This window comes from Hyaena hyaena, unplaced genomic scaffold (assembly GCF_003009895.1).
Source record: "Hyaena hyaena isolate Hyena2069 unplaced genomic scaffold, ASM300989v1 scaffold_90, whole genome shotgun sequence".
Taxonomy (NCBI): domain Eukaryota; kingdom Metazoa; phylum Chordata; class Mammalia; order Carnivora; family Hyaenidae; genus Hyaena; species Hyaena hyaena.
Window position 1 is genome coordinate 1,100,840 of NW_024080722.1, and position 20,522 is coordinate 1,121,361.

The following is a 20,522-nucleotide window of genomic DNA, read 5'->3' on the forward strand; positions in this document are numbered from 1 at the left end:
GGTCCAGGATGATAGTCCTTTCCCATGCTCCTTAAATTTAGAATGTAGAGCCTGAGGCAGGAAGACATTCCGTGCAAGTGGATTTATTACAAGACTTCTCTCAAGAGAAACCGGTAAGCAGTGAGGGAAGCTGCACAGGGCAGGGCAAGAGCTAAGCAAAGATGTGGTATCAACTGAGGTCTGGCTTTAGCCTGACCCACGGGGATGCTCTTTAGCATGATGGATGGTGCCACCAAGTTGCCTCACCTTGAAGCAAGGGAAGTAGGTTATTGTGTCCCCAGAATCAATCAGTTATTGACTATGAACGAATCCCAGAGAGAGGATGTAACATCTCAAGCATTTCTGGGTAGGCTGTCTGACATGGCTGGGGCAAATTACTTGGAGAAGGGGGCAAGTGGGAAGCTTTAACAGCTGACACTCACAGTATCTATAGAACAGGTGCACACCACACCGAGTAAAGGGGATCTGGTCGTGGCATCAACCGCATCTACTACACCTAGAAAATCTGCAAGACCAGAGCAGCCTCCAAGTGTTTTGTGTCTGTGTCCAGCTTTGAAACAGTTTTCTAGAGACTCCCATGTGCGTGTCTTCTCTGATTTACTCATCAATATCTGCTTTACACTTCAAATCCCAAAATTACTTTTAGACATTAAAAGGTTATAATTTAAATTCTTTGGTTTCCTTCTCAGCGATCCCACTATCTAATGTTAATAATTAACCTGAAGACTAATTTAACCAAATTTTTCAAGCTGAGTTCACAAAAAGGAGGACAGTTTCAGGAAAGGTGTCAACAGCTTAATGCTACCTCAGCCATGGACATTTTAAGTATAGAATGTATTTTTTTCTACTTGGGAAAAAGTTGGGCACAGGAGCAAACGTAAGTGAAAAATCCTGTTTTCATTTGCAGTGTATTTTGGTTATGCTTTTATAGAAAACAGAACTCAATCACTGCTGCATGAAATTAATTTTCTACTTCTGAAAACTCCAAGTTAAGTTCTTCTTTTCTCTTTTGTCCAATGCTGTTACTCTGTTTTCTATATGAGTACTTTGTGAGCACTGCATGGCTTGCATTCTAAAACTTTGTATTTTTCCCAAGCTGTTACCTCTGCCCCAGGGAAGAGTAACTTACTGATTGGTATTTTGATTAAAAATGGATTCTTCAAAAGACAGAAGCATGATCCCGATTTGCGTTTCTTAGAGTGGACTCTATTAAACACCCCCTCCCTGCCTGCAACTGATCAAAACCACTTCCCTCTGCCTTCTTGAAATCTCATCTTTTGGATGCTTTCAGGAAGCTATCCTGACTTTATCATAGATAATAAAACTTTGAGAAATAAAATATATGTTGTTAAGTATAAGAAACATTGCTAATTTCATTAATTCTCGTAAGTGAAAAATGTTTAAAACAGTTATGTTTTATTAACAGACTGACTCTATAATTTCACTGTTTCAACAGGTATGTTGTCTCAGCACCTAAAGTATTCTATGTTGGAGCCTCTGAAAATGTAGTAATTCAAGTTGATGGATACACAGACTCATTTGCTGTGACCATTGCTATTAAAAGTTATCCTGACAAAAGTTTTACGTATTCTTTTGGGCAAGTTAATTTGTCTCCAGAAAATAAATTCCAAAGCTCTGCAAACTTAACTGTATGTATTCTTATAGTTTCTTTTATACACCAAGTGTTTCTTTGTAAAACATACATTGGTCCTTTTTTACATGTAGGTATAAAAATGTGTTAAATCACACTATTAAGTGCATTCACTAGTTGATAAAAGTGTCATATGTTTGAAGTGGGAAATGTTAAATAAAGAATCTGCCTCTGATTTGGGGACAATGTAAGAAATGTAAAAGTTTGAATGAAGCAAATTAAGGTTATTAACATGAAAAGACTTGATGACATGAGTTGAAAACGAATCAACCACCGCATATACCTCCTTAAAGATTGCAAGATGAATACAGTAGTCCCCCGGCCACTTATCAGCTGTTTTACTTGTTGTGGTTTGAGTTAACCATGGTCAACCATGGTGTCAAGAAGCAGATGACCATCCTTCTGATGTATCATCAGGTCAATAGTAGCCTAACATTATGTCATTCACTTCACTTCATCCCATCACATAGGTATTTTATCATCTCACATCATTACAAGAAGGAGAAGGGTGGGTATAGTACAGTAAGATATTTTGAGAGAGGAAAAGAGACCATGTGTATATAACATTTATTACAGCATATTGTTATAATTGTATTTTATTAGTTATGGTAATCTTTTACTGTGCCTAATTTATACATTAAACTTTTATCATAGGTATAATGTATAGGGGAAAAAAACAGTATAGGGCTTTATACTATCCACAGTTTTAGGCCTCTAGAAAGGTGTCTCATAATGTATCCTTCACAGATAAAGGAAGACTACCGTACTAGAAAGAGATAATTAAATACTTAAATTTTTATATTTTCAGAGGAAAAAATAGAGGAAGAGAGACATAGACATAGATTTGACTCTGTTGATCTAAAAAATTCAAAGAAGTGAGTGGAAAACAATTTGAACATTTGTTTTCCTAAATTAGATACAACATTTGAACCTTTTTGTTCTACAAAATTAATTTTCTCCTAAAATCATAGGCCTTTTATACTTTCTGTTTGGATTTGAATCAAGCAAGTTTTCTTTCAAACAGATTTGTGAACTAAGTTCAAGAAAAATTAGAGACATGTCCACAACCCTATTACTATAAAACATATGGACCATTTGCAATATATTTGAAGAGGGCTACATACTAATTATATAATGACCAATAGATTTGAAAAACATTAGCAAAAGAAAGGTTTCAAAGTAGAAGTATATATAGAACTATAAATATAAGAGATATTTTGTTCATCTATACTACGATGTGGTAAGTCATGTACTCTACTCTCTACCTGATATATCCTCCCCCCTCCGTTGCTAATAAGCCTTTGATTTTTCTTAATGATTTGGTTATTTTGTCTATTAAAAACTGAATTTTGTTCAGTGATGGTCATTTTTCATAGACATTAAATCTGGATAATTTTTCGAAGTAATTGTTTCAAACTAAATTTGAGAGGAAACTAAAATACAGAGGTGTTTCTGGAAAAAATGTATTTATGTTTTATTTTATAAGATTTTTGTTGCAAATAAACAATTATTCAAATTATTTTCATAGCTACCTAAAAGATAAATGCTTTTATTATCTTAAGATTATTATATAATATTCCTTCATTAACTTTTTTTAAAACAGGTACAACCAAAAGATTTATCTGGAGGACCAAATGCAGTTTCATATGTATATTTAGAAGTTGTATGTGATCATTTTTCAAAAGCAACAAAAATTCCACTACGCTATGACAATGGATTTCTCTTCATTCAGACAGACAAATCTATTTACAATTCAGATGAGTCAGGTATAATAAAGAGGGAATTTTAATTTCTGGGGAAAATGTGGGATGACCTAATTAGTGGTATTGAGACCAGAGGGTTTTATCTTTGGGGGTGAAAATTAGTTAATTCCCAAGTTTTTACCATACACAAAACTAAAGAGTTGACAAACCAAAGGTTAAATTGTACATTATAAAAACAAAGAATTAGCAAAATATGAATATAATTTGGAGGTAGGGAAGACCTTTCTTAGAATGATGCCAAGTCTCCTTTTAAAATGGTTTAAAAAAAAAAAGCTTGAAGTGACATATTATAGAACTTAATACAAGAGGCTGAATTTTAACTTGAAAACAACCTCATGTTTATTCTCAAAATCCTCTTCTTTTACAAATAGTGTTTCAATTCCACATTAATGTACAAAATTGTGAACCAAATTACAAAATGCCCTAGCGATGATTGTCTCCCATGTTTCCATTAGAAACGGCTTTAGTCTTCTTCCAGTATATCCCCTTTTAGAAATTATCTCAAGGGAAGGAAGTCAGGTCAGGTAATAGGTAGTGCAGTAGTGCTTTCTGAATTGCCATTAAAGACGATAGCGATGGTGATGATGCTAATTAGGTGACAGAAGATGAAGGTCACCTCCATAATTTTAGCAACAGGACAAGCTCCCTGCCAGTACACATTAACCGCTTCTTAGATGCTCAGAGCTGTTTCCTGGAAGCCTGATAAGAAAATCACCACGTGTCTAAGGAGAGATGAGACTCACCTTTCTGTGCACTTACATACTTCATTATACCTTGAGGTATGCAGGTTCTTGCCTGCATTTTTTTCTGCTAGAGAATGCTTCACTGGGTCTGTTGACACAACTTACCACTTCTGTTCCTTCTCCTCTATTCTATAATAATCTCAGATATGACGGAGCTGCAGCCTTTCTTATCTATCAGTGGTTAACAAATACAAAAAGTTGATGGGGCGCCTGGGTGGCTCAGTCGGTTAAGTGTCCAACTTTTGATTTTGGTTCAGGTCATGATCTCATGGTTTATGAATTTAAGCTCCTTATCAGGCTCTGTGCTGACAGCATGGAGCCTTCTTGGTATTCTGTCTCCCTCTTTCTGTGCCTCTTACCTACTTGCCCTCTGTCTCTCTCAAAATAAATAAAAATAAACTTAAAAAATAAAAAATTAAGAAGTTTGAAAATACTTAGCAAGTTGAATCATATCTTAAATGTATGAAGAGAAATATTTAAAAGAACCTATTCAGGAAATTTTAATATAAAGTTCACATCAATATTCTAATTCATCTTTTCTTTTCCTTCTTTTTTTTTTTTTTTTTTGTAAAGTAAGCTCTATGCCCAAAGTGGGGCTTGAATTCATGACCCTGAGATGAAGAACCACATGCTTCTACCAACTAAGCCAGCCAGGTGCCCCTAATTCATCTTTACTTTAAACTAGGATTTTATGTGTGAGCTTTATACATTTTAATTTAAATTTCATGACCCTCATGTTATAGAGTTATTAATAACATTGTCAGATCATTTAGAGTTGAACAGAGTTTCTAATAATGACAACTTTTTTCCTTATAGTAAAAGTTAGAATTTATTCATTGGATGAAGACCTAAAGCCATCACAAAGAGAAGTTACTGTAACTTTGATAGTGAGTATGCCTTTAATTTAAATCAGATTTTAACCTTGGCATTTTCATTATATGAGTAGTTTTCAGTACTGTAACACAAGTCAGATGTGATATTAATCTATTCAGTATTATGTAGCAGCAGGCATTTATTTAGCACCTATTGTGGTTACAACCTGGTATTCTTATACTTCTTTTATCCTGATTGCTAATTTTTGTGTATAAATTAAATGTTAGTTGAAATATATTTTATATGGCTCCATGTAAGAACATCCTTTGGAGACTCCATCTCCAAAGTGGATGTAGCTAATTAGTTTGTATTAACTGCAAAGAAGCATGGGCAGATGTAGTGAGAGTTCTAGAAGTATAAATTGTGGTACCTGTGAGAAGTCCATGGCATGCAGTACATCATTACAACAGTCTTATATAATCAATATAATTATCATCTCCTTTTATGGAAGAAAAGGCTGAGGGTTAGAGAAGCTAAGTAACTACTGAGATCATACTGGCACTAATGAATTGAATCAGGATTCAAACCCAGGTCTGTCTGTCTCCAGAACCTTAGCACTAAGCCTCTCTTGATTTGTTTGAGAGATTATGGGATGTGTCCCTCCATGAGTATTTGAGTTTAGCCGACCTGACAAGTACACATAATATAGCAAGCCAAGTAAGGGATGATGTAGTACCCATAGCAGGCCAGCTCGAACAGGAAGCAAAGCTAGAGATGATTACTAAATCATTCTAGAGGGACTTATGAAAGGACAAAGCCTGGTCCTGAGTCTGGTTTTAATAGAAACCATGGAGAGGGTTTGATAGAAGCAGGATGATGTCCCAGGTATCGTGGAGCCAGGAAGAAGCACAATGTGGAGATGACCATGACAGTGGCTTGGCCACAGCAGACTGACCCAGAAACACTTTAGGGAGAGACAGTGACCACTTTGAAGCATTATTGTACATTTGGGGAATTGTGGGGGTTCAGACAGATTCAAGTGAGCCTGTTGCAGAATTGGTCCACAAATCTCATCCTTCCCTTGTCAGAGATCCCCATGGAGATAAGACCTTGAACAGGTAGAGGCTGTTTCTTTGGCGTGCCCTGATGTGTTCAGGTTTGATCTTGAAGAAACACAGAGCCAAAGAAGCCTTGTGTGTACCACACAACATTATGAAAATAGTGTTTGAAGATTATCCCGAAGTCCAATTCAGGAAGAAGGGTGGCGGAAAAGAGCCTTGCTGGGAGTTGCCTGATATATCTTAAATATTTACTATACTATTGACATGCCAGTCTTTGTTTCTTGGTTTTTATGTTGTTGTTTTTTTCAGTTTCTAATGTGGTCTGTGTTTAATGGTAGATGGCTTTCAGAGGTGCATGTCTGTGTTTAGTTTTAACATTAATCCATATGAGACCTGCAAAAATAAGAACTGTGAAAGGGATGACTATTTTGGTATTTTGCAAAATCACATACAGGCACTTGAAGTCTTCTGTCCACCTCATTGTTTAGAAGTATTTGAAAATTGGGGCGCCTGGGTGGCTTAGTCGGTTAAGCGTCCGACTTTCGCTTAGGTCATGATCTTGCGATTCGTGGGTTCGAGCACAGAGCCTGGAGCCTGTTTCAGTCTGTGACTCCCTCTCTCTCTGGCCCTCCCCTGCTCACGCTGTCTCTCTCTCTCTCTCTCTCTCTCCCCCCTAGAAATAAAACATTTAAAAAAAAAAAAGAAGTATTTGAAAACTTACTGTTTGCTTATTGGAGTAAGTCATTGGCTGCATAGACTTCAAACTGACCATCCACCCATTGACCCGTCATCGTTCACAACCTTTCCACAAGAGTAACAGCAATAGAATGGAATAAACTTCCAGCATCTTGAATTTTCAGAATATTTTTCTATGTATACCTTTAAAAACAACTATTTCACAGGAAGAAGTAATAATAACAAAGATTAGCCATCCTGCCCCACTTACAAAGCACATGGGTAATAATCTAGAATCAGACTTTGAAACAGAACGCACTATTCTGGCTCATGCCCTTTGTGTCTTCTATCCTAGGTTTTTTTTTTTTTAATAGTTTATTGTCAAGTTGGTTTCCATATAACACCCAGTGTTCATCCCCACAAATGCCCTCCTCCATGCCCATTACCTCCTTTCCTCTCCTCCCCACCCCATCTGCCCTCAGTTTGTTCTTGGCATTCAAGAGTCTCTCATGGTTTGCCTCCCTCCCTCTCCCCCACTATTTTTCCCCTTCTTCTCCCCCATGTCCTCCGTTAAATTTCTCCTAATCCTCCTATATATGCAAACATATGGTATCTGTCCTTCTCTGCCTGACTTATTCACTCAGCATAACACCCTCAAGTTCCAGCCTTTGTTAACCAGCCTTACCAGGTGTCATCACCTCAATGCCAGGCCAACATTGCATGTGCTTAGTTTCAAGAAAGTTCCTTAGCATTTAGTGAATATTTCTATAAGACTATGAACTACTTGCTATGTTTATGTGTAACTTCTGTATTTATAGTTGTTTTAAAAAATAAAACTTACTTTTCTTTTCACTCAAAGGATCCAAAAGGGTCAGAATTTACCATGGTAGAAGAAAAAACTTATAGTGGAATGATCACTTTTCTTGACTTCAAGATTCCAGTTAATCCTAAGTATTTATTTCATTCTCTTTTATTTTATGCAGATAAATGTTTGTTTTGTCGACTAACTGATCTATGTAGTTGCCAAGACCACTATGTACAGACAAAAGAGAGGGAGTTTTATTTCTTGGTCTCTTCTTACATGAAAGCAAAGGGCAACATGTTTAAAAACAAGTGGATTTTCATGAAATCCTAAGTATTTTAACTTCTTTTTGGGTAAAGTTGTTACTCTTAAAAGCATTGGACGTGTCTGGGATTATTGAACAGTCTGATGGAGCCATTTACCTGTGCCTGAAAGGTACTGATGTACACAAAGATTGGTTCGGGCTATTCTTGGTTCGGGCTATTCTTCTCAGACCCTATTGAGTATCTTTCCAGCCAAAAGAAAGGTGGAACCTGCTTGGGCTCTTGTGCATTGAGGCAGGGGGCCTGATGTAATACTGCCAGCTGTAACACCAAACTAGTCTGCTCTATTCAGTTAAATGAGCACTGTCTACACCAAAGTCTAGGTAATAGACACTGTGGGAGACAGACCCTGCCCCCTAAATGCTGAGAGTACAATAGAAGAAAGGAAAAAAAATGTATGAAAGGAAGATGTCCACTAATGTGCGTTTAATATTCTGTAGAGGATTTGGAATTTTCTCTACCATTTATTCCCAGAACTTGGAAGATACTTTTGAGATCTGATTCGAGACTTATATTGCATAAGGTCTTGAAAATGTAGTATTTCAAAGTGGTGAAGCATTTTATTGCAGTAAAAGAAGTGACATTTATGGATCCTCTACTGTGTACCAAGCACTCTGCTAAGTTCTTTATTATTGCCATTTTCAAGACCAAGAAATTAAGGCTCAGACAAATGTTTAGGCCTGTTCAAACCACACAACTTTAAATGGTGGACCTGAAATGGGAACCCAGATCTCTCTGGTGGCCAGGCTCATCCTTACTCTTTCTTTCTACCACACTGTCCCTCTAAACTAATTTCACTCTGGCCTCAGTTGTAAAATTTTCAAAACTATATATTTGTACCATTTTGATAAGTTTTACTGATCTAATGGTCCTAGAAATGTAGCCTGGACTTTCTGGCATGTTATATAGTGTAGTATGTAATTTAATATGTTTAAACTTTAAGCTTGGTTCATCAAATGAATAAATAATGCCTTTAAATGAAAATCATTTTCTAGCTAAAGAAATGCTACGATATATTAGAGAATGAGTCCGTAATATGAAAATAAATTTCGGTATATTTACAACTCCTCCCAAAATGCATATTTTTGTTTATAATTTTATTTTATTTTATTTTTAATGTTTTTATTTATTTCTAGGAGAGAGAGACAGAGACAGCATGAGCAGGGGAGGGTCAGAGAGAGAGGGAGTCACAGATTGAAACAGGCTCCAGGCTCTGAGCCGGCAGTCAGCACAGAGCCCGACGCGGGGCTCGAACCCACGAACTGCGAGATCATGACCTAAGCGAAAGTCGGACGCTTAACAGACTAAGCCACCCAGGCGCCCCTGTTTATAATTTTAAAACATCTTTCGAAAATAGTAAATTAAGTGGTGCATAAATCTGAAACTGTTGTGAGGGTCATCTAAACATGAAGCTGTGGTCAAGGGTTTTGGAGACATAATAACCATGTTTAAATCCCAGTCCTACCACCTCCTAGCCCTGTATCTCTAAGCAAGTCACTTCACCTCTGTGAGCCTCATTTCTCTGATGATAAAGTGGAGATAATAGTATAACCTGTTCCATGGTATTTTGTGAGGATTGAATGAGTTAATACATGTAAATCTCTTAAAACAGTGGTTGGCCTATACTAAGTGTTCATTTGAATGTTACCTACAGTCATTGGGTAAATTAGAGATACATTACTTGGTGACACCTAAAGTTTTAATGCATTGCTTTCACAGATATGGTGTATGGACAGTGAAAGCTATGTATAAGGAGGACTTCACAGCAAAAGGACTTACAAACTTTGAAGTTAAAAGCCATGGTAATTTCTCATAAGTTACTGAGATTTCCAATGTGTATTTTTGAAAACTGTTCGCAATAATTTCATAGGCTAAAGGCTCACTAAAGAATAAATACAGGACAGTGAGGAATGGTAGACAGAAGTGGACTGGGGGACAGAAGGCCGAAGACCTGGGGCTCTTAGTCTGGCTCACCTCAGTATAAGGAGGCTGGATTAGGGAATGTTCTTGTACGATCCATGGTTCTCTGACACTCTTAGGTTTCATCTAGTCTGATCCCCTCATCTAAAACATGAGGCCAGGTGAAGAGGGTCAGACCCAGAGAAATGGGAAGACTGGTCTGGGTTTCACCAGCACTTTGTCCAGGCTCACAAGGAGAATGGAACCTCTGACTTAGCCCGTGCTCCTTCCCATCAAGCCCTAAAAGTCAGCATTGCTTGGAAAATTACAATGTTCAGAAAAAAACAAAGCATAACTTATTTTGGAAATATTAACATTAATTGTACTAATAATTAACTTATTAATAATTCTTTCTGTTCATTTCTCACGGGCTAGAGTATTAATTTGTATGCTCTTATGTAAATTTCTTTTTTTTTACATTTCTTACTAAGCTATTTAAACCATGTTCTCTGCTTACCAAGTTGATGAGGAGGCAGAGAGGTATTTATAATTAGGAAAGAGAGCAATCACATGTAAAAATTTGAAATATTTAACATGCTAAAACCACCACAACAGAATACCCTCTGAACCAATTAAACTGAACTTTAGAGTTGCTTTGTTGACACTCTTAGACACTGTTCATAGTTACAACACCCTTGCTTTATGTTTTCATTATTGGAGGGCATTTTTCTCTGACACAGAGAAGCAGCCAGGGGGCACCTGGGTGGCTGAGTCAGTTGACCTTCCCACTCTTGATCTTGATCTTGGCTCAGGTCATGATCTCATGGTTTGTGGGATCCAGCTCCATGCTGCTTGGGATTCTCTTTCTCCTCTCTTTCTTCTCTCTCTCTCTCTCTCTCTCTCTCTCGGCCTCTCCTGATCATGCATGTGCTCTCTCTCTCTCTCTCAAAGTAAATTTAAAATAAAAGTAGTCAGAATGTGAGACACTTGCTTTGCCCTTCTGCAGCCAGTCCCTCCCCACTCATCCTAGTCACCATGGAGCCAAGTCTCCCTTCTCTCTGAAAGGCAGCTTCTCCAATTGGATTAAGCAGCCTGCAGAGCTGTGCAAAAGTAGGATTGTGAAACCCAGCCTCACTCCTTGAATGGGCAGAAGACATAGTCCTGTAAGCAGTCGAAAACTATTCTTTGTGAGTTATAGCCTCAAAGAGCTGGATAGTCTAACACTTCCCTTTGTTCTAATTCTCATTTTTGTAAGAGAGTTATTTTCTACAGCTAATAACTAGAAGATGCCTTTTCTGAGAGTTGAAGATTTACACTCACACTTTGGACACTGCATGGAAAAGAGTCGTCAAACACAAGATGCTAAAGGAGCAGAGCATTTTCCAATTTAATAAACATTTATCAAACTCTGTATGAAAGGCACTTGGAGCAAAGGTTTATACAGGTTAACAAGATCAGGACTTGTCTTCATGGAGCTCAGACTTTGATAGCAACACATGTGCTTTTATAAGGGCATCACTGCTAGAGCAGGAAGATGAGATTGGTCCCTGATTAGAGGCTAAAGAAGCTTCAGAAGCTTTATGATCATCATGAAGTAGGATACCTATGTGACTGATACTGTTAAGTCCCATTGCACCGAAAAGTTTCTTGCTTGAAACATAGTTTATTTTTTTTTAATGTTTTATTTATTTCTAGGAGAGAGAGAGAGACAGCATGAGCAGGTGAGGGTCAGAGAGAGAGGGAGTTACAGACTGAAACAGGCTCCAGGCTCTGAGCTGGCAGTCAGCACAGAGCCCGACGCGGGGCTCGAACCCACGAACCGCGAGATCGTGACCTAAGTGAAAGTCGGACACTTAACCGACTAAGCCACCCAGGCGCCCCGCTTGAAACATAGTTTAAAGTGTGTGTTTGTGTGTGTGTATATATATATATATTTTTTTTTTTTTTTGCCTAGATTTACATTCAGTGGAACCACATTTCTTTGTCTTAATAGAACCAGAAAAGCACTTCATTAGCCATAAAAACCTTGAGGACTTCAAGATTACTATAAAAGCTAGGTAAGAAAATTACTATTTTCAGATTAATGTAGCCCCTGAATGTGAAATAGCTTTCATTTCAAGAGTCAAAATTGGCTGATTACTAGTGCTTGCCTGAGGTCCTATGTTGAAAAAGATTTTGAGTTTCAATGTAAAAAACACTGTGATTAATAATATCTGATAGCTGTGGGAGGTGGATTCAAGGAGATTTGCCTGAAGTGTATTGGCTGAGTTCAGTCTTATTCTACAGTCTTGTAAGCAAAGAATCCTAAAGATTGAAATCATGGTGACTATTCAGGTGACTATAACTGTTTAGGTATTAAAACTATGATATAAAAAACATTCAGTTCTTTATATTCATGACTTCATTAATATTAATTTATCATACAACCTAATTATCAAAAGCAGTTCTAGAACAGATTGAAAAGGCTCAGAACTCACACTTGGAAGATGAGTGAATGGGAACACTGACTTGCCTGTTTTATATTTAAATAGGGAAAGTTTATGTTTTTCTTTGACTCAAAGGCAAATATGGGGCTAGACTGAAAATGGCATGTCTCGAGGATGGGTGTGATATTGCCCCTTTTGCTAAAATGAGCACTGGGGAGTGGTTCCCTGGGTGGGCATGTCAACCATGCCACAGTCATGAAAGGAGTGTGGCTCTTTATAAAGAGACCTGGGTCCTAAGCTCACTTCTCCATGAACTTGAGTTTAAAACCGTGGGAAGTTGAGCAACTTTGTTTTATCTCTCTGGGAACCAATTCCCTCATTTGTCAGTAGAAATATAAATACTTTACTCTGTATCTGTAGACCGTAAAGATGAAATGCAGTACTTTGTACCCAGTTGAAGAGCACAAAGCAAATTTCACATCTTATCTGTGTATCATTGCTATAATTGTAATATCAAAAGGCAATTAATTATATTCTGTTTTGACAGATATTCTTATAATAAGAATGTAACAGAGGCTAAAGCTTCAGTCTTTTTTGGGATAAGAGAAACTTTAGATGGGAGTGGAAAAGAAATGATGCATGAAGCAACACAGAAGACAGAGGTAAAAAGAGAACAAGCTACCTTCACAGTCCTGGAGAACTCAGGCAATTCACCTGCATGTGGAGATTGAAAGTGGGCTTTTACCACCCCCAAGAGTCCACAGAATTAAACAGACAAAACCAAACCAAACCAATAGAACTTTGGGCTTTGGGAAGTTCCACTGATGAAAGCAGATAAGCTACAGAGGTCTGTCTTCAATCTGGAGAAGGCTCCATCAGATAGAGAGTAGTACCCAAATTCTAGCCTCGGATTCTGAATAGGAAGAGATATGATGTTGAATGTTCCATCTCTGATCCTGCAATATGGCCTGAAACTTAAAAGAAATGACCTGAATATTAATCATTATTAATAATATTAATAATTAAGAGTATAGAATCAAGCTTTATGCTTTGTATTGCCACCAGCTCTAACTACAATGTCACTGTCAAGTAAAGAATTTTGCAGACTGATGAAAGCAGAATTTGTTATTCCCTCTCAGTGAATTCTTCTCTAATATTATAACTTCTAACTTTTTGTTCCTTTTTAAAAAAAAAAAACAGCTAATTGATGGAGTTGCAGAAATTAATTTTAATACTTCAAGGGCAGTTAAGGAACTGTCTTATAAAAGTCTAGAAGATTTAAATGACAAGTATCTTAATGTTTTTGTGGAAGTACAAGAAAGTACAGGTGAGTTCTTAAACTAATCTATCAATTCATTTCTCACAGTTCTTACAAAGTTTGAAAAGAACTCTGCAACTTCTTATAGGTGCATTTTGGGCAAGTGCCTTTGCCACATGAGCTCCACCAAAATACATGTCCACCAGCTCTGTGTAGGGGAAATGCTCATGAAAGTGATGACCCCCTACTCCCACATGCAAAGGATAGCCTTTTATCTTTCCAAAAGAACAGAATGAGGGTACCAGAACATTTTCCTTGCAACAATTATTCACATTATGAAGGCATCCCTGAGTCATTTGTGTGCTTGCTTACCTATTAATAAATATTTTACATGTACCTTATACCACACTACCTGGTATTTGTTTGGATGTTGCCTTGGAAATGAGAACCAACCACTTTACATGTGAGTCTCTTTTAACAGAATTATTGACTCCTTGAGGGCATGAGGCCCTGCTCAGTTATTTTAAGCTAAAATGGGATAAATAATCTGACAAGTGATCTGGAACAGGAGGACACTGTATTTGAAACTGGTGAATGGGCATCTTACCAACCTCCTGCAAACTGCGCTTGACTGGTTCACAGAGTGGCCAGGTTCTTCTAGGGTGACCATAACAATCATCCAGACTTGGGCTAATAACTGTGTGTGAAATGGTCAGAGATGAATGCATGGCTTGTCCTTATCCAAATAAAGAAATGCAGAGGGATGGAGTTGGTACGCATGCAGGTCCATGTACTACAATGTAGAACTTGCCAAATTCTAAGTGATGTGTTTTATTACCTTAGGTGGATTCTTCCAAGAAACCAACGTGACTAATATCAAATATGCCCTCTTACCTTACACATTGGATTTGGTCGCTACTCCTCTTTTCCTGAAGCCTGGAATTCCATATTGCATCAAGGTTAGATGATTAGAAAATCTAATAGGGTGCATTTTTAGTCTGCAGGAGGACAGAGGAAAATGATGTCTGATAGATCTTGCTTCTCTGTGACCTTCAGTACAGACACATGAATAGAGGGTGAGGAATAGACAAGGCAATGACATACTGTCAGGGAAACAACAGTCTTGATCCAGACGTGATAATAATTTCTTCCAACCCATGGCTTACATACAAGCTCATGGAGCAGTGCTCTGTTATTTTTTTTAAAAATTTTTTTAATGTTTATTAATTTTTGAGAGTGAGAGCAAGAGAGAGCATGAGTGGGGGAGGAGCAGAGAGAGAGAGAGAGAGAGAGGGAGACAGAGAAACCGAAGCAGGCTCCAGGCTCTGAGCTGTCAGCACAGAGCCCTATGCAGGACTCGAACCACGAACCATGAGATCATGACCTGAGCTGAAATCAGACGCTCAACCAACTGTGCCACCCAGGTGCCCCAGCAGTGCACTGTTCTTATTAAATATTCAAAAACTGTACATTGATTGAATGTAATCCATATCATATATAGCTGGAGTGGTTAAAACATGACCTTTGAGAACCACATTTGACTGCTGAATTAAATCCTACCAAGTTTGTGTTTGGGCCTGAAGGAGGGGATTATTTGGGGGGTTTTCTTTTTGTAAAGAATCAGTGTTAACTGATAAAATGGATTTGGTCAACAGGTACAGGTGAAGGATGCCTTTGCTGATTTCATAGGAGGGGTTGCGGTAACCTTGAAAGCAAAAGCAGTTGGTAAAACTCAGAAGAGAGAACTGGATCCAATAAAAAGTACAACAGATTATAATGATGGAGTAGCTTCATTTGTGGTTAACATTCCCTCTGATGTGACAACACTGGAGTTTAATGTGAGTTGAATTCTCATTTGTTGTATTTTCAAATGTCTCCTCAGTCTGTATCATAGCGAGGATACAGGAAAGATGAGTGAGATTTTATGCATAAATCTAGTGAACAACTCTGAAACATTTGACTTCTCGGCACAGGTAATAAAGTGTAGTGCACTGAACATTCCACAAAGGGCATGAATCTGTCAGTTTTGTAATTAGGAAATAATTTTTTCTTATGCTAAACAGAATACTACTCAAATCTAGAAAATTTAGATTTTGCCAGGAGGATTCAAGAATACAGCCTTCTATTGTCCAGTATTTCCAGCTACCATCTCTCCCTCAGGTCCCATGCTAATTCTACTGAAGAACAGCCTACATTCTTCTCCCCCTTCCACACCTCCTCAAGCTGCTGAGATCTGGCTTCTGCCCCCACCATGTCACTGAAACTACTCTCACCAAAAATATCCATCAGCCGTTTGCCATGACCACTGGATAGTTTTCAGTTCTTGTCTTTCTTGCCACCTCTAAGACATTTGGTGTGACTGACAATTGTCTTTTTCTTTAAGCAATGTTACGGCCTCTGTGATGCCACATTTTCTCGTTTTTTATTTTTCTTCTTTGCTTTCTTCTTTGTAGCCTCCATTTTGGAATAATAATCCTTAATTTGCCCTCTAAATGGAAGTGATCCTCAGGGTTCTATTCAGACCTTCCTTTCTTCTTATGTGACACAGTTTTTATTTGACACATTTACTCTGTCATTCCATCTGCTCTCATACCTTATGCTGAAGACTCATCCTATAAGATTCCTACAGACACCACCTTCACCATATTTTTTTCTTGAATATTTCAGAGAAGCTAAACATTGCTTTGTCTAAAACTGAGGGCCACTGCCAGCCTCTACCCTAGACCTCCCTGTACCCTGTTTCAGAGAATGGCCCGACAGCGACCCAGTTCCTCACTGTCTTCCCACTCTCCTCACTGAAGCAGAGGGGGTGGAGTGATCTTTCTGAAACACAAATATGACCTCAGTTGACCTCATCCTTGCTCCCCACTCCAAAGCCATTGCTTGCCACTCTTCCTGTGGCTCCACAAACTCCAGCTTCATTGGAGAGTTTGCAGCCCCCTAACACCCAGTGCTCTGTTATCACAAGGCCTTTGTACCCCTACCTGGACTCTCCATCCATTTCTCTGATTCCCCAGCTCCTACTTATTTGGGGGTCAGCTTTTAAATCATGTCCTCCAAGGAGCCTTCTCTAAGTACCCTGTGCTAATCAGGGTAGGTATCCTTTACTCTCTGAAAGTCTCAAGTTTTCAAGTTTCTTAGGGCAAGAGCTATGTCTATATTGTTCACCTTTGAGTCCCCAGCAACTAGCTTAGTTCCTGACACATATTAGGGATCACTAAACATTAATTGGCTGAATGTACATCTCTTTCCAAACCGAAACAAGGGCCAGATGTCATAGTCTCCCTTTCCTCTAATAGCATGAACCATTTTTCCTTTATTCTTGTTATCAAATTACCTTCCCCAGCGAATGGCATCTAATTCTTCAGCTTCAAGGAAAACATAGGTGACTGCATTCTCTTGTTCAAGAACTGGTACCGCATGGCACATATGTTTATGAGAGTGCCCTGTGTACCCTGCACTTTGCCCTCAAGAACAAATCTTGTTTACTTTCCTAAGAATTGAAATTATTCACAACTATTTTCATTCACAATCAATATCTCTATCAGCTTTTAAGAATTATTGATCTCATGGTTCATGGATTCAGGCCCCACATTAGGCCCTGTGCTGACAGCTCAGAGCCTAGAGCCTGATTTGGATTCTGTGTCTTCCTCTCTTTCTGCCCCTCCCCAGCTCACACTCGCTCACTCCCTCTTAAAAATAAATAAACATTAAACATTAAAAAAAAAAAGAATTATTGCCACATCTCTTCCCACATTTTCCCTCTCCCCAAATTCCTAGTTCCTGCCAACCTGTGGCAGAAAGAAATGAGTCAATAAGCTGGCATGTCATTTAAGAAAGAGCCAACTTTAGATCTAAGATCTTTTCTTTGACTTCACTCTTCTACAAAAGCCTAGATTTTCATAGTTAACTTTACTATTTTTTAAATTAACAGCCTTTTCTGTAAACTCTTGATAATATGGCTTACCATGATGTTAAGGCAGTAGAATACTAATTGCCTTTTCATAAGATGTTGTGAAGGTTGAGAGATGTATAAAATATATGGATACATTGACATATGTCAAGCATTAAACGCCAGACCTGGAAATAAGTGGCTACTGGAAAAGTGTTAACATTTACCACCACCACCACCACCATCATCATCATCATCATCATCATGTTAAGCCTCAGTGTGTTACTTTTTTTCACATTGTCTTTTTAGGTCAGAACTGATGACCCAGACCTTCCAGAAAAATATCAGGCCAGCAATGACTATCAAGCAGTGACCTACTCATCACATAGTCAAAGTTTCCTTTCCCTTAGCTGGACAGACAGTCATAAGAGTGTGCGTGTGGGGGAACATCTGAGCATAACTATTACCCCTAAAAGTCCATATGTTGACAAGATTACACACTACAATTACTTGGTAAGCTCAATAATATTTTACATTCATCTAGACCCCTGCTTGCAGCATTTCTTTACTTATGCAAATAATCCTTTAAATGATTTCTTATCTGACACAAAGCAGTACCCAATTGATATTTAGTGATTGAATGGATGAACTTACATAGCACTTTATAATCTATAAAGTACATTCACAGACATCCTTATGACAGAGCCTCACAACACCTCTTTGAACTCCATAGACAATGGAACCAATTGGGGTGGTCAAGTGACCTGACATATGCACAAGTTGTTAGTGGTAGGTTTCGGATTTTGTTCAAGTTCTTGTGAATCTTGGGCTGATATTCTTTGCACATCATGACAAAAGAGTTGATCACAGCCTTCATTCAGTCTCCAGACTAGTCAGTGACCTCAGCAATATTTTCACCACCAACCAGAGCATTATCATGTTTTAGATCCCTAAGGCCTTGCTAACGTTCCTTCAGAACATGCCTTATTTACAAAGGGAAGAATTTAAGTCCTGTGCTCAAGAATAGATTTAGGGATTCCAGACATTGTTCACTGCTGTTTAAAATACAAACTAGCAAGGGTGGCAGCATGATATATTGAAAAAGACATGGGCTTTGAGTCAGGAAGATCAGAGTTCACTTCCTGGATAAATCCATGTTCAAAAACAAAACTTTAGAAGCAAACAGTTCCAAAGTACTTACTTTCAGCTCTTGATAACATCATCTTGTTTACTAAGCCATTTGTTGGAATAAGCAATAACCTTATCAATTCTGAGAGAGGAACCTTTTAAGATAATGGGACAGTTTACATCTATGAGTTTCAATTTCTACAACTTCTAAATGGGCTGAATGAAATCACAACATACAATTGTGAGGATTAACTAAGTCCATCTCTATATACCGAATGCATAGTAGATGCCCAAGGGATGTTAATTCTCTCTTTTTTTTAAATCATTGCCTACTTACTAGTCCAGATTTAAGCCCACTTTGATGTTTGTTGTCATGTATTTTTAGATTTCATCTAAGGGCAAAATCATACACTTTGGCACAGAGAAGAAACTTCCAGGTTCATCTTACCAGATTTTAAACATTTCTGTGACTCAGCACATGGCTCCTGCAGCCCATCTCCTGGTCTATTACATTGTCACAGCACAGCAGATAACAGAATTAATATCGGACTCAGTCTGTCTAAATATTAAAGAAGAATGTGGCAACCAGCTTCAGGTGAGCCACAGACCCTCTCCCTAGCCTGAGCTCATCCTGAGTAAGTGTTTAATTTCACCTTGACGTTTTTTTTTTTTTCAACCCATTTTAGATCTATCTGTCTCCAAATAAAGATATATATTCTCCAAACGAAACTGTATCTCTCACTATGGAAACTCAGTCAGAATCGTGGGTAGCATTATCATCAGTGAGCAGTGCTATCAATAGCATCCAAGAAAGAAGCAAAAATCCCATGGAAAGAGTTAAGTAGAGTAAATGCTGTCATTACTGATGCTTAGCATGGCTCGGGGCCAGGGGGCCTCCATGGTTCTCTCAGTGTTCTGTGGATCACTCATGGGAGAAGAAGCAAGGAAACAGATATGGTTGTACCAATGTCTGTCTTCTCAGCTAAATTTAAGGATAGTAATACCACCAGCTAATGTTTATTGAACACTAACTATATACTGAGTATTATATTGTAAGACCTTTTAATTTATTATCCTATTGAATATTGACAACAATCCTATGAGGTGCAAACCAACAATAAAGATATTTAAAATGTGTTGAGTCCTTGTTAGTGGAATTCCTGTGTTATGGATGAGGAAAACTAAGACACAGATTAGGTTACTTGTGTGAGCTGTGTGGAATCCAGCACAGGGTGGAATTGAGTGAACTTGTTTGATCTGAGTTACCCCTTTTAGTTTTCCTTTTAGACATATAAAGGATAATTACCCCGTTAATTTACTCTCCAATTTATTTTGTTTTCTATGAACACCCTTTATTCCTTCAGTTAAATGCTAAAATGCAGTTTTCTCTGGGAATAAACTAAAGTGTAATTAAATCCGCATTCAGAAACCTTCAGATGCAATCAGTTCCAAACTAGCTTCCTTTCAGGGACTGATGATATCATCTTGTTTACTAAACCATTTTTTAAAAATAACCTTATTGACTCTCAGAGAAAGGGAAAGAGAGAGAGAGCACATGTGTGTGGATGCCTTTTAAGCTAATATATAAAATTAAATTTCTTACTCCAGAGAAGGGATGTGAATTAAAATGCTGGGGTTTTGGTGAGTTGAATGTTTTAAATGCAAAAAGGTATGGAGAGGGGATGGTGTGGGAGACTATGTGGCTACACATGAACACTATGGCCATGAGTAGCTGTTTGTCTGCTCCTGCCCCCTCCCCAGCCACTCTCAGGGGGCCACATGGGTCATGGTTACGAATTCTCAAGAGGAGTCAACCCTCCTCCTTATCAAAAATAATTCACTGAGTATCCTTAACCAATTTTAATGTTCTGCCCTATCCTGGGTAGAGCAACAAAACACAGGGTCACATCTCTCTCAAAATTTAGAAACTAGAGCTTAGAAAAGGACCCTGAAAGGTAGTGAATATTTTGTTTACTGATTCATTCATTCATACATTTATGCAAAGGTATTTTTTTATTCAATGTATGTACAAAGCTTTAAGAAGGGAGAACATAAGGAGTTTCCCAAGAACTTCCATATCGAAGTTAT

The 20,522-nt window shown here is 38.0% G+C and overlaps 1 protein-coding gene across 1 annotated transcript in view; it reads left to right on the forward strand.

Moving 5' to 3' along the window:
- The first annotated feature begins 776 nt into the window (after window positions 1-776).
- LOC120233403 (complement C5-like) overlaps window positions 777-20,522 on the forward strand; it is a 41,069-nt gene continuing 21,323 nt past the window's right edge. Inside the window, exons 1-14 of the mRNA XM_039234609.1 lie at window positions 777-877; window positions 1,457-1,649; window positions 3,255-3,417; window positions 4,974-5,044; window positions 7,566-7,657; window positions 9,551-9,633; window positions 11,697-11,787; window positions 12,704-12,818; window positions 13,357-13,483; window positions 14,258-14,373; window positions 15,070-15,252; window positions 17,616-17,819; window positions 18,820-19,029; window positions 19,121-19,270. Coding sequence (XP_039090540.1) covers window positions 813-877; window positions 1,457-1,649; window positions 3,255-3,417; window positions 4,974-5,044; window positions 7,566-7,657; window positions 9,551-9,633; window positions 11,697-11,787; window positions 12,704-12,818; window positions 13,357-13,483; window positions 14,258-14,373; window positions 15,070-15,252; window positions 17,616-17,819; window positions 18,820-19,029; window positions 19,121-19,270 — 1,863 coding nt within the window. The 5' untranslated portion in view covers window positions 777-812. The remainder of the gene's footprint in view (window positions 878-1,456; window positions 1,650-3,254; window positions 3,418-4,973; window positions 5,045-7,565; window positions 7,658-9,550; window positions 9,634-11,696; window positions 11,788-12,703; window positions 12,819-13,356; window positions 13,484-14,257; window positions 14,374-15,069; window positions 15,253-17,615; window positions 17,820-18,819; window positions 19,030-19,120; window positions 19,271-20,522) is intronic.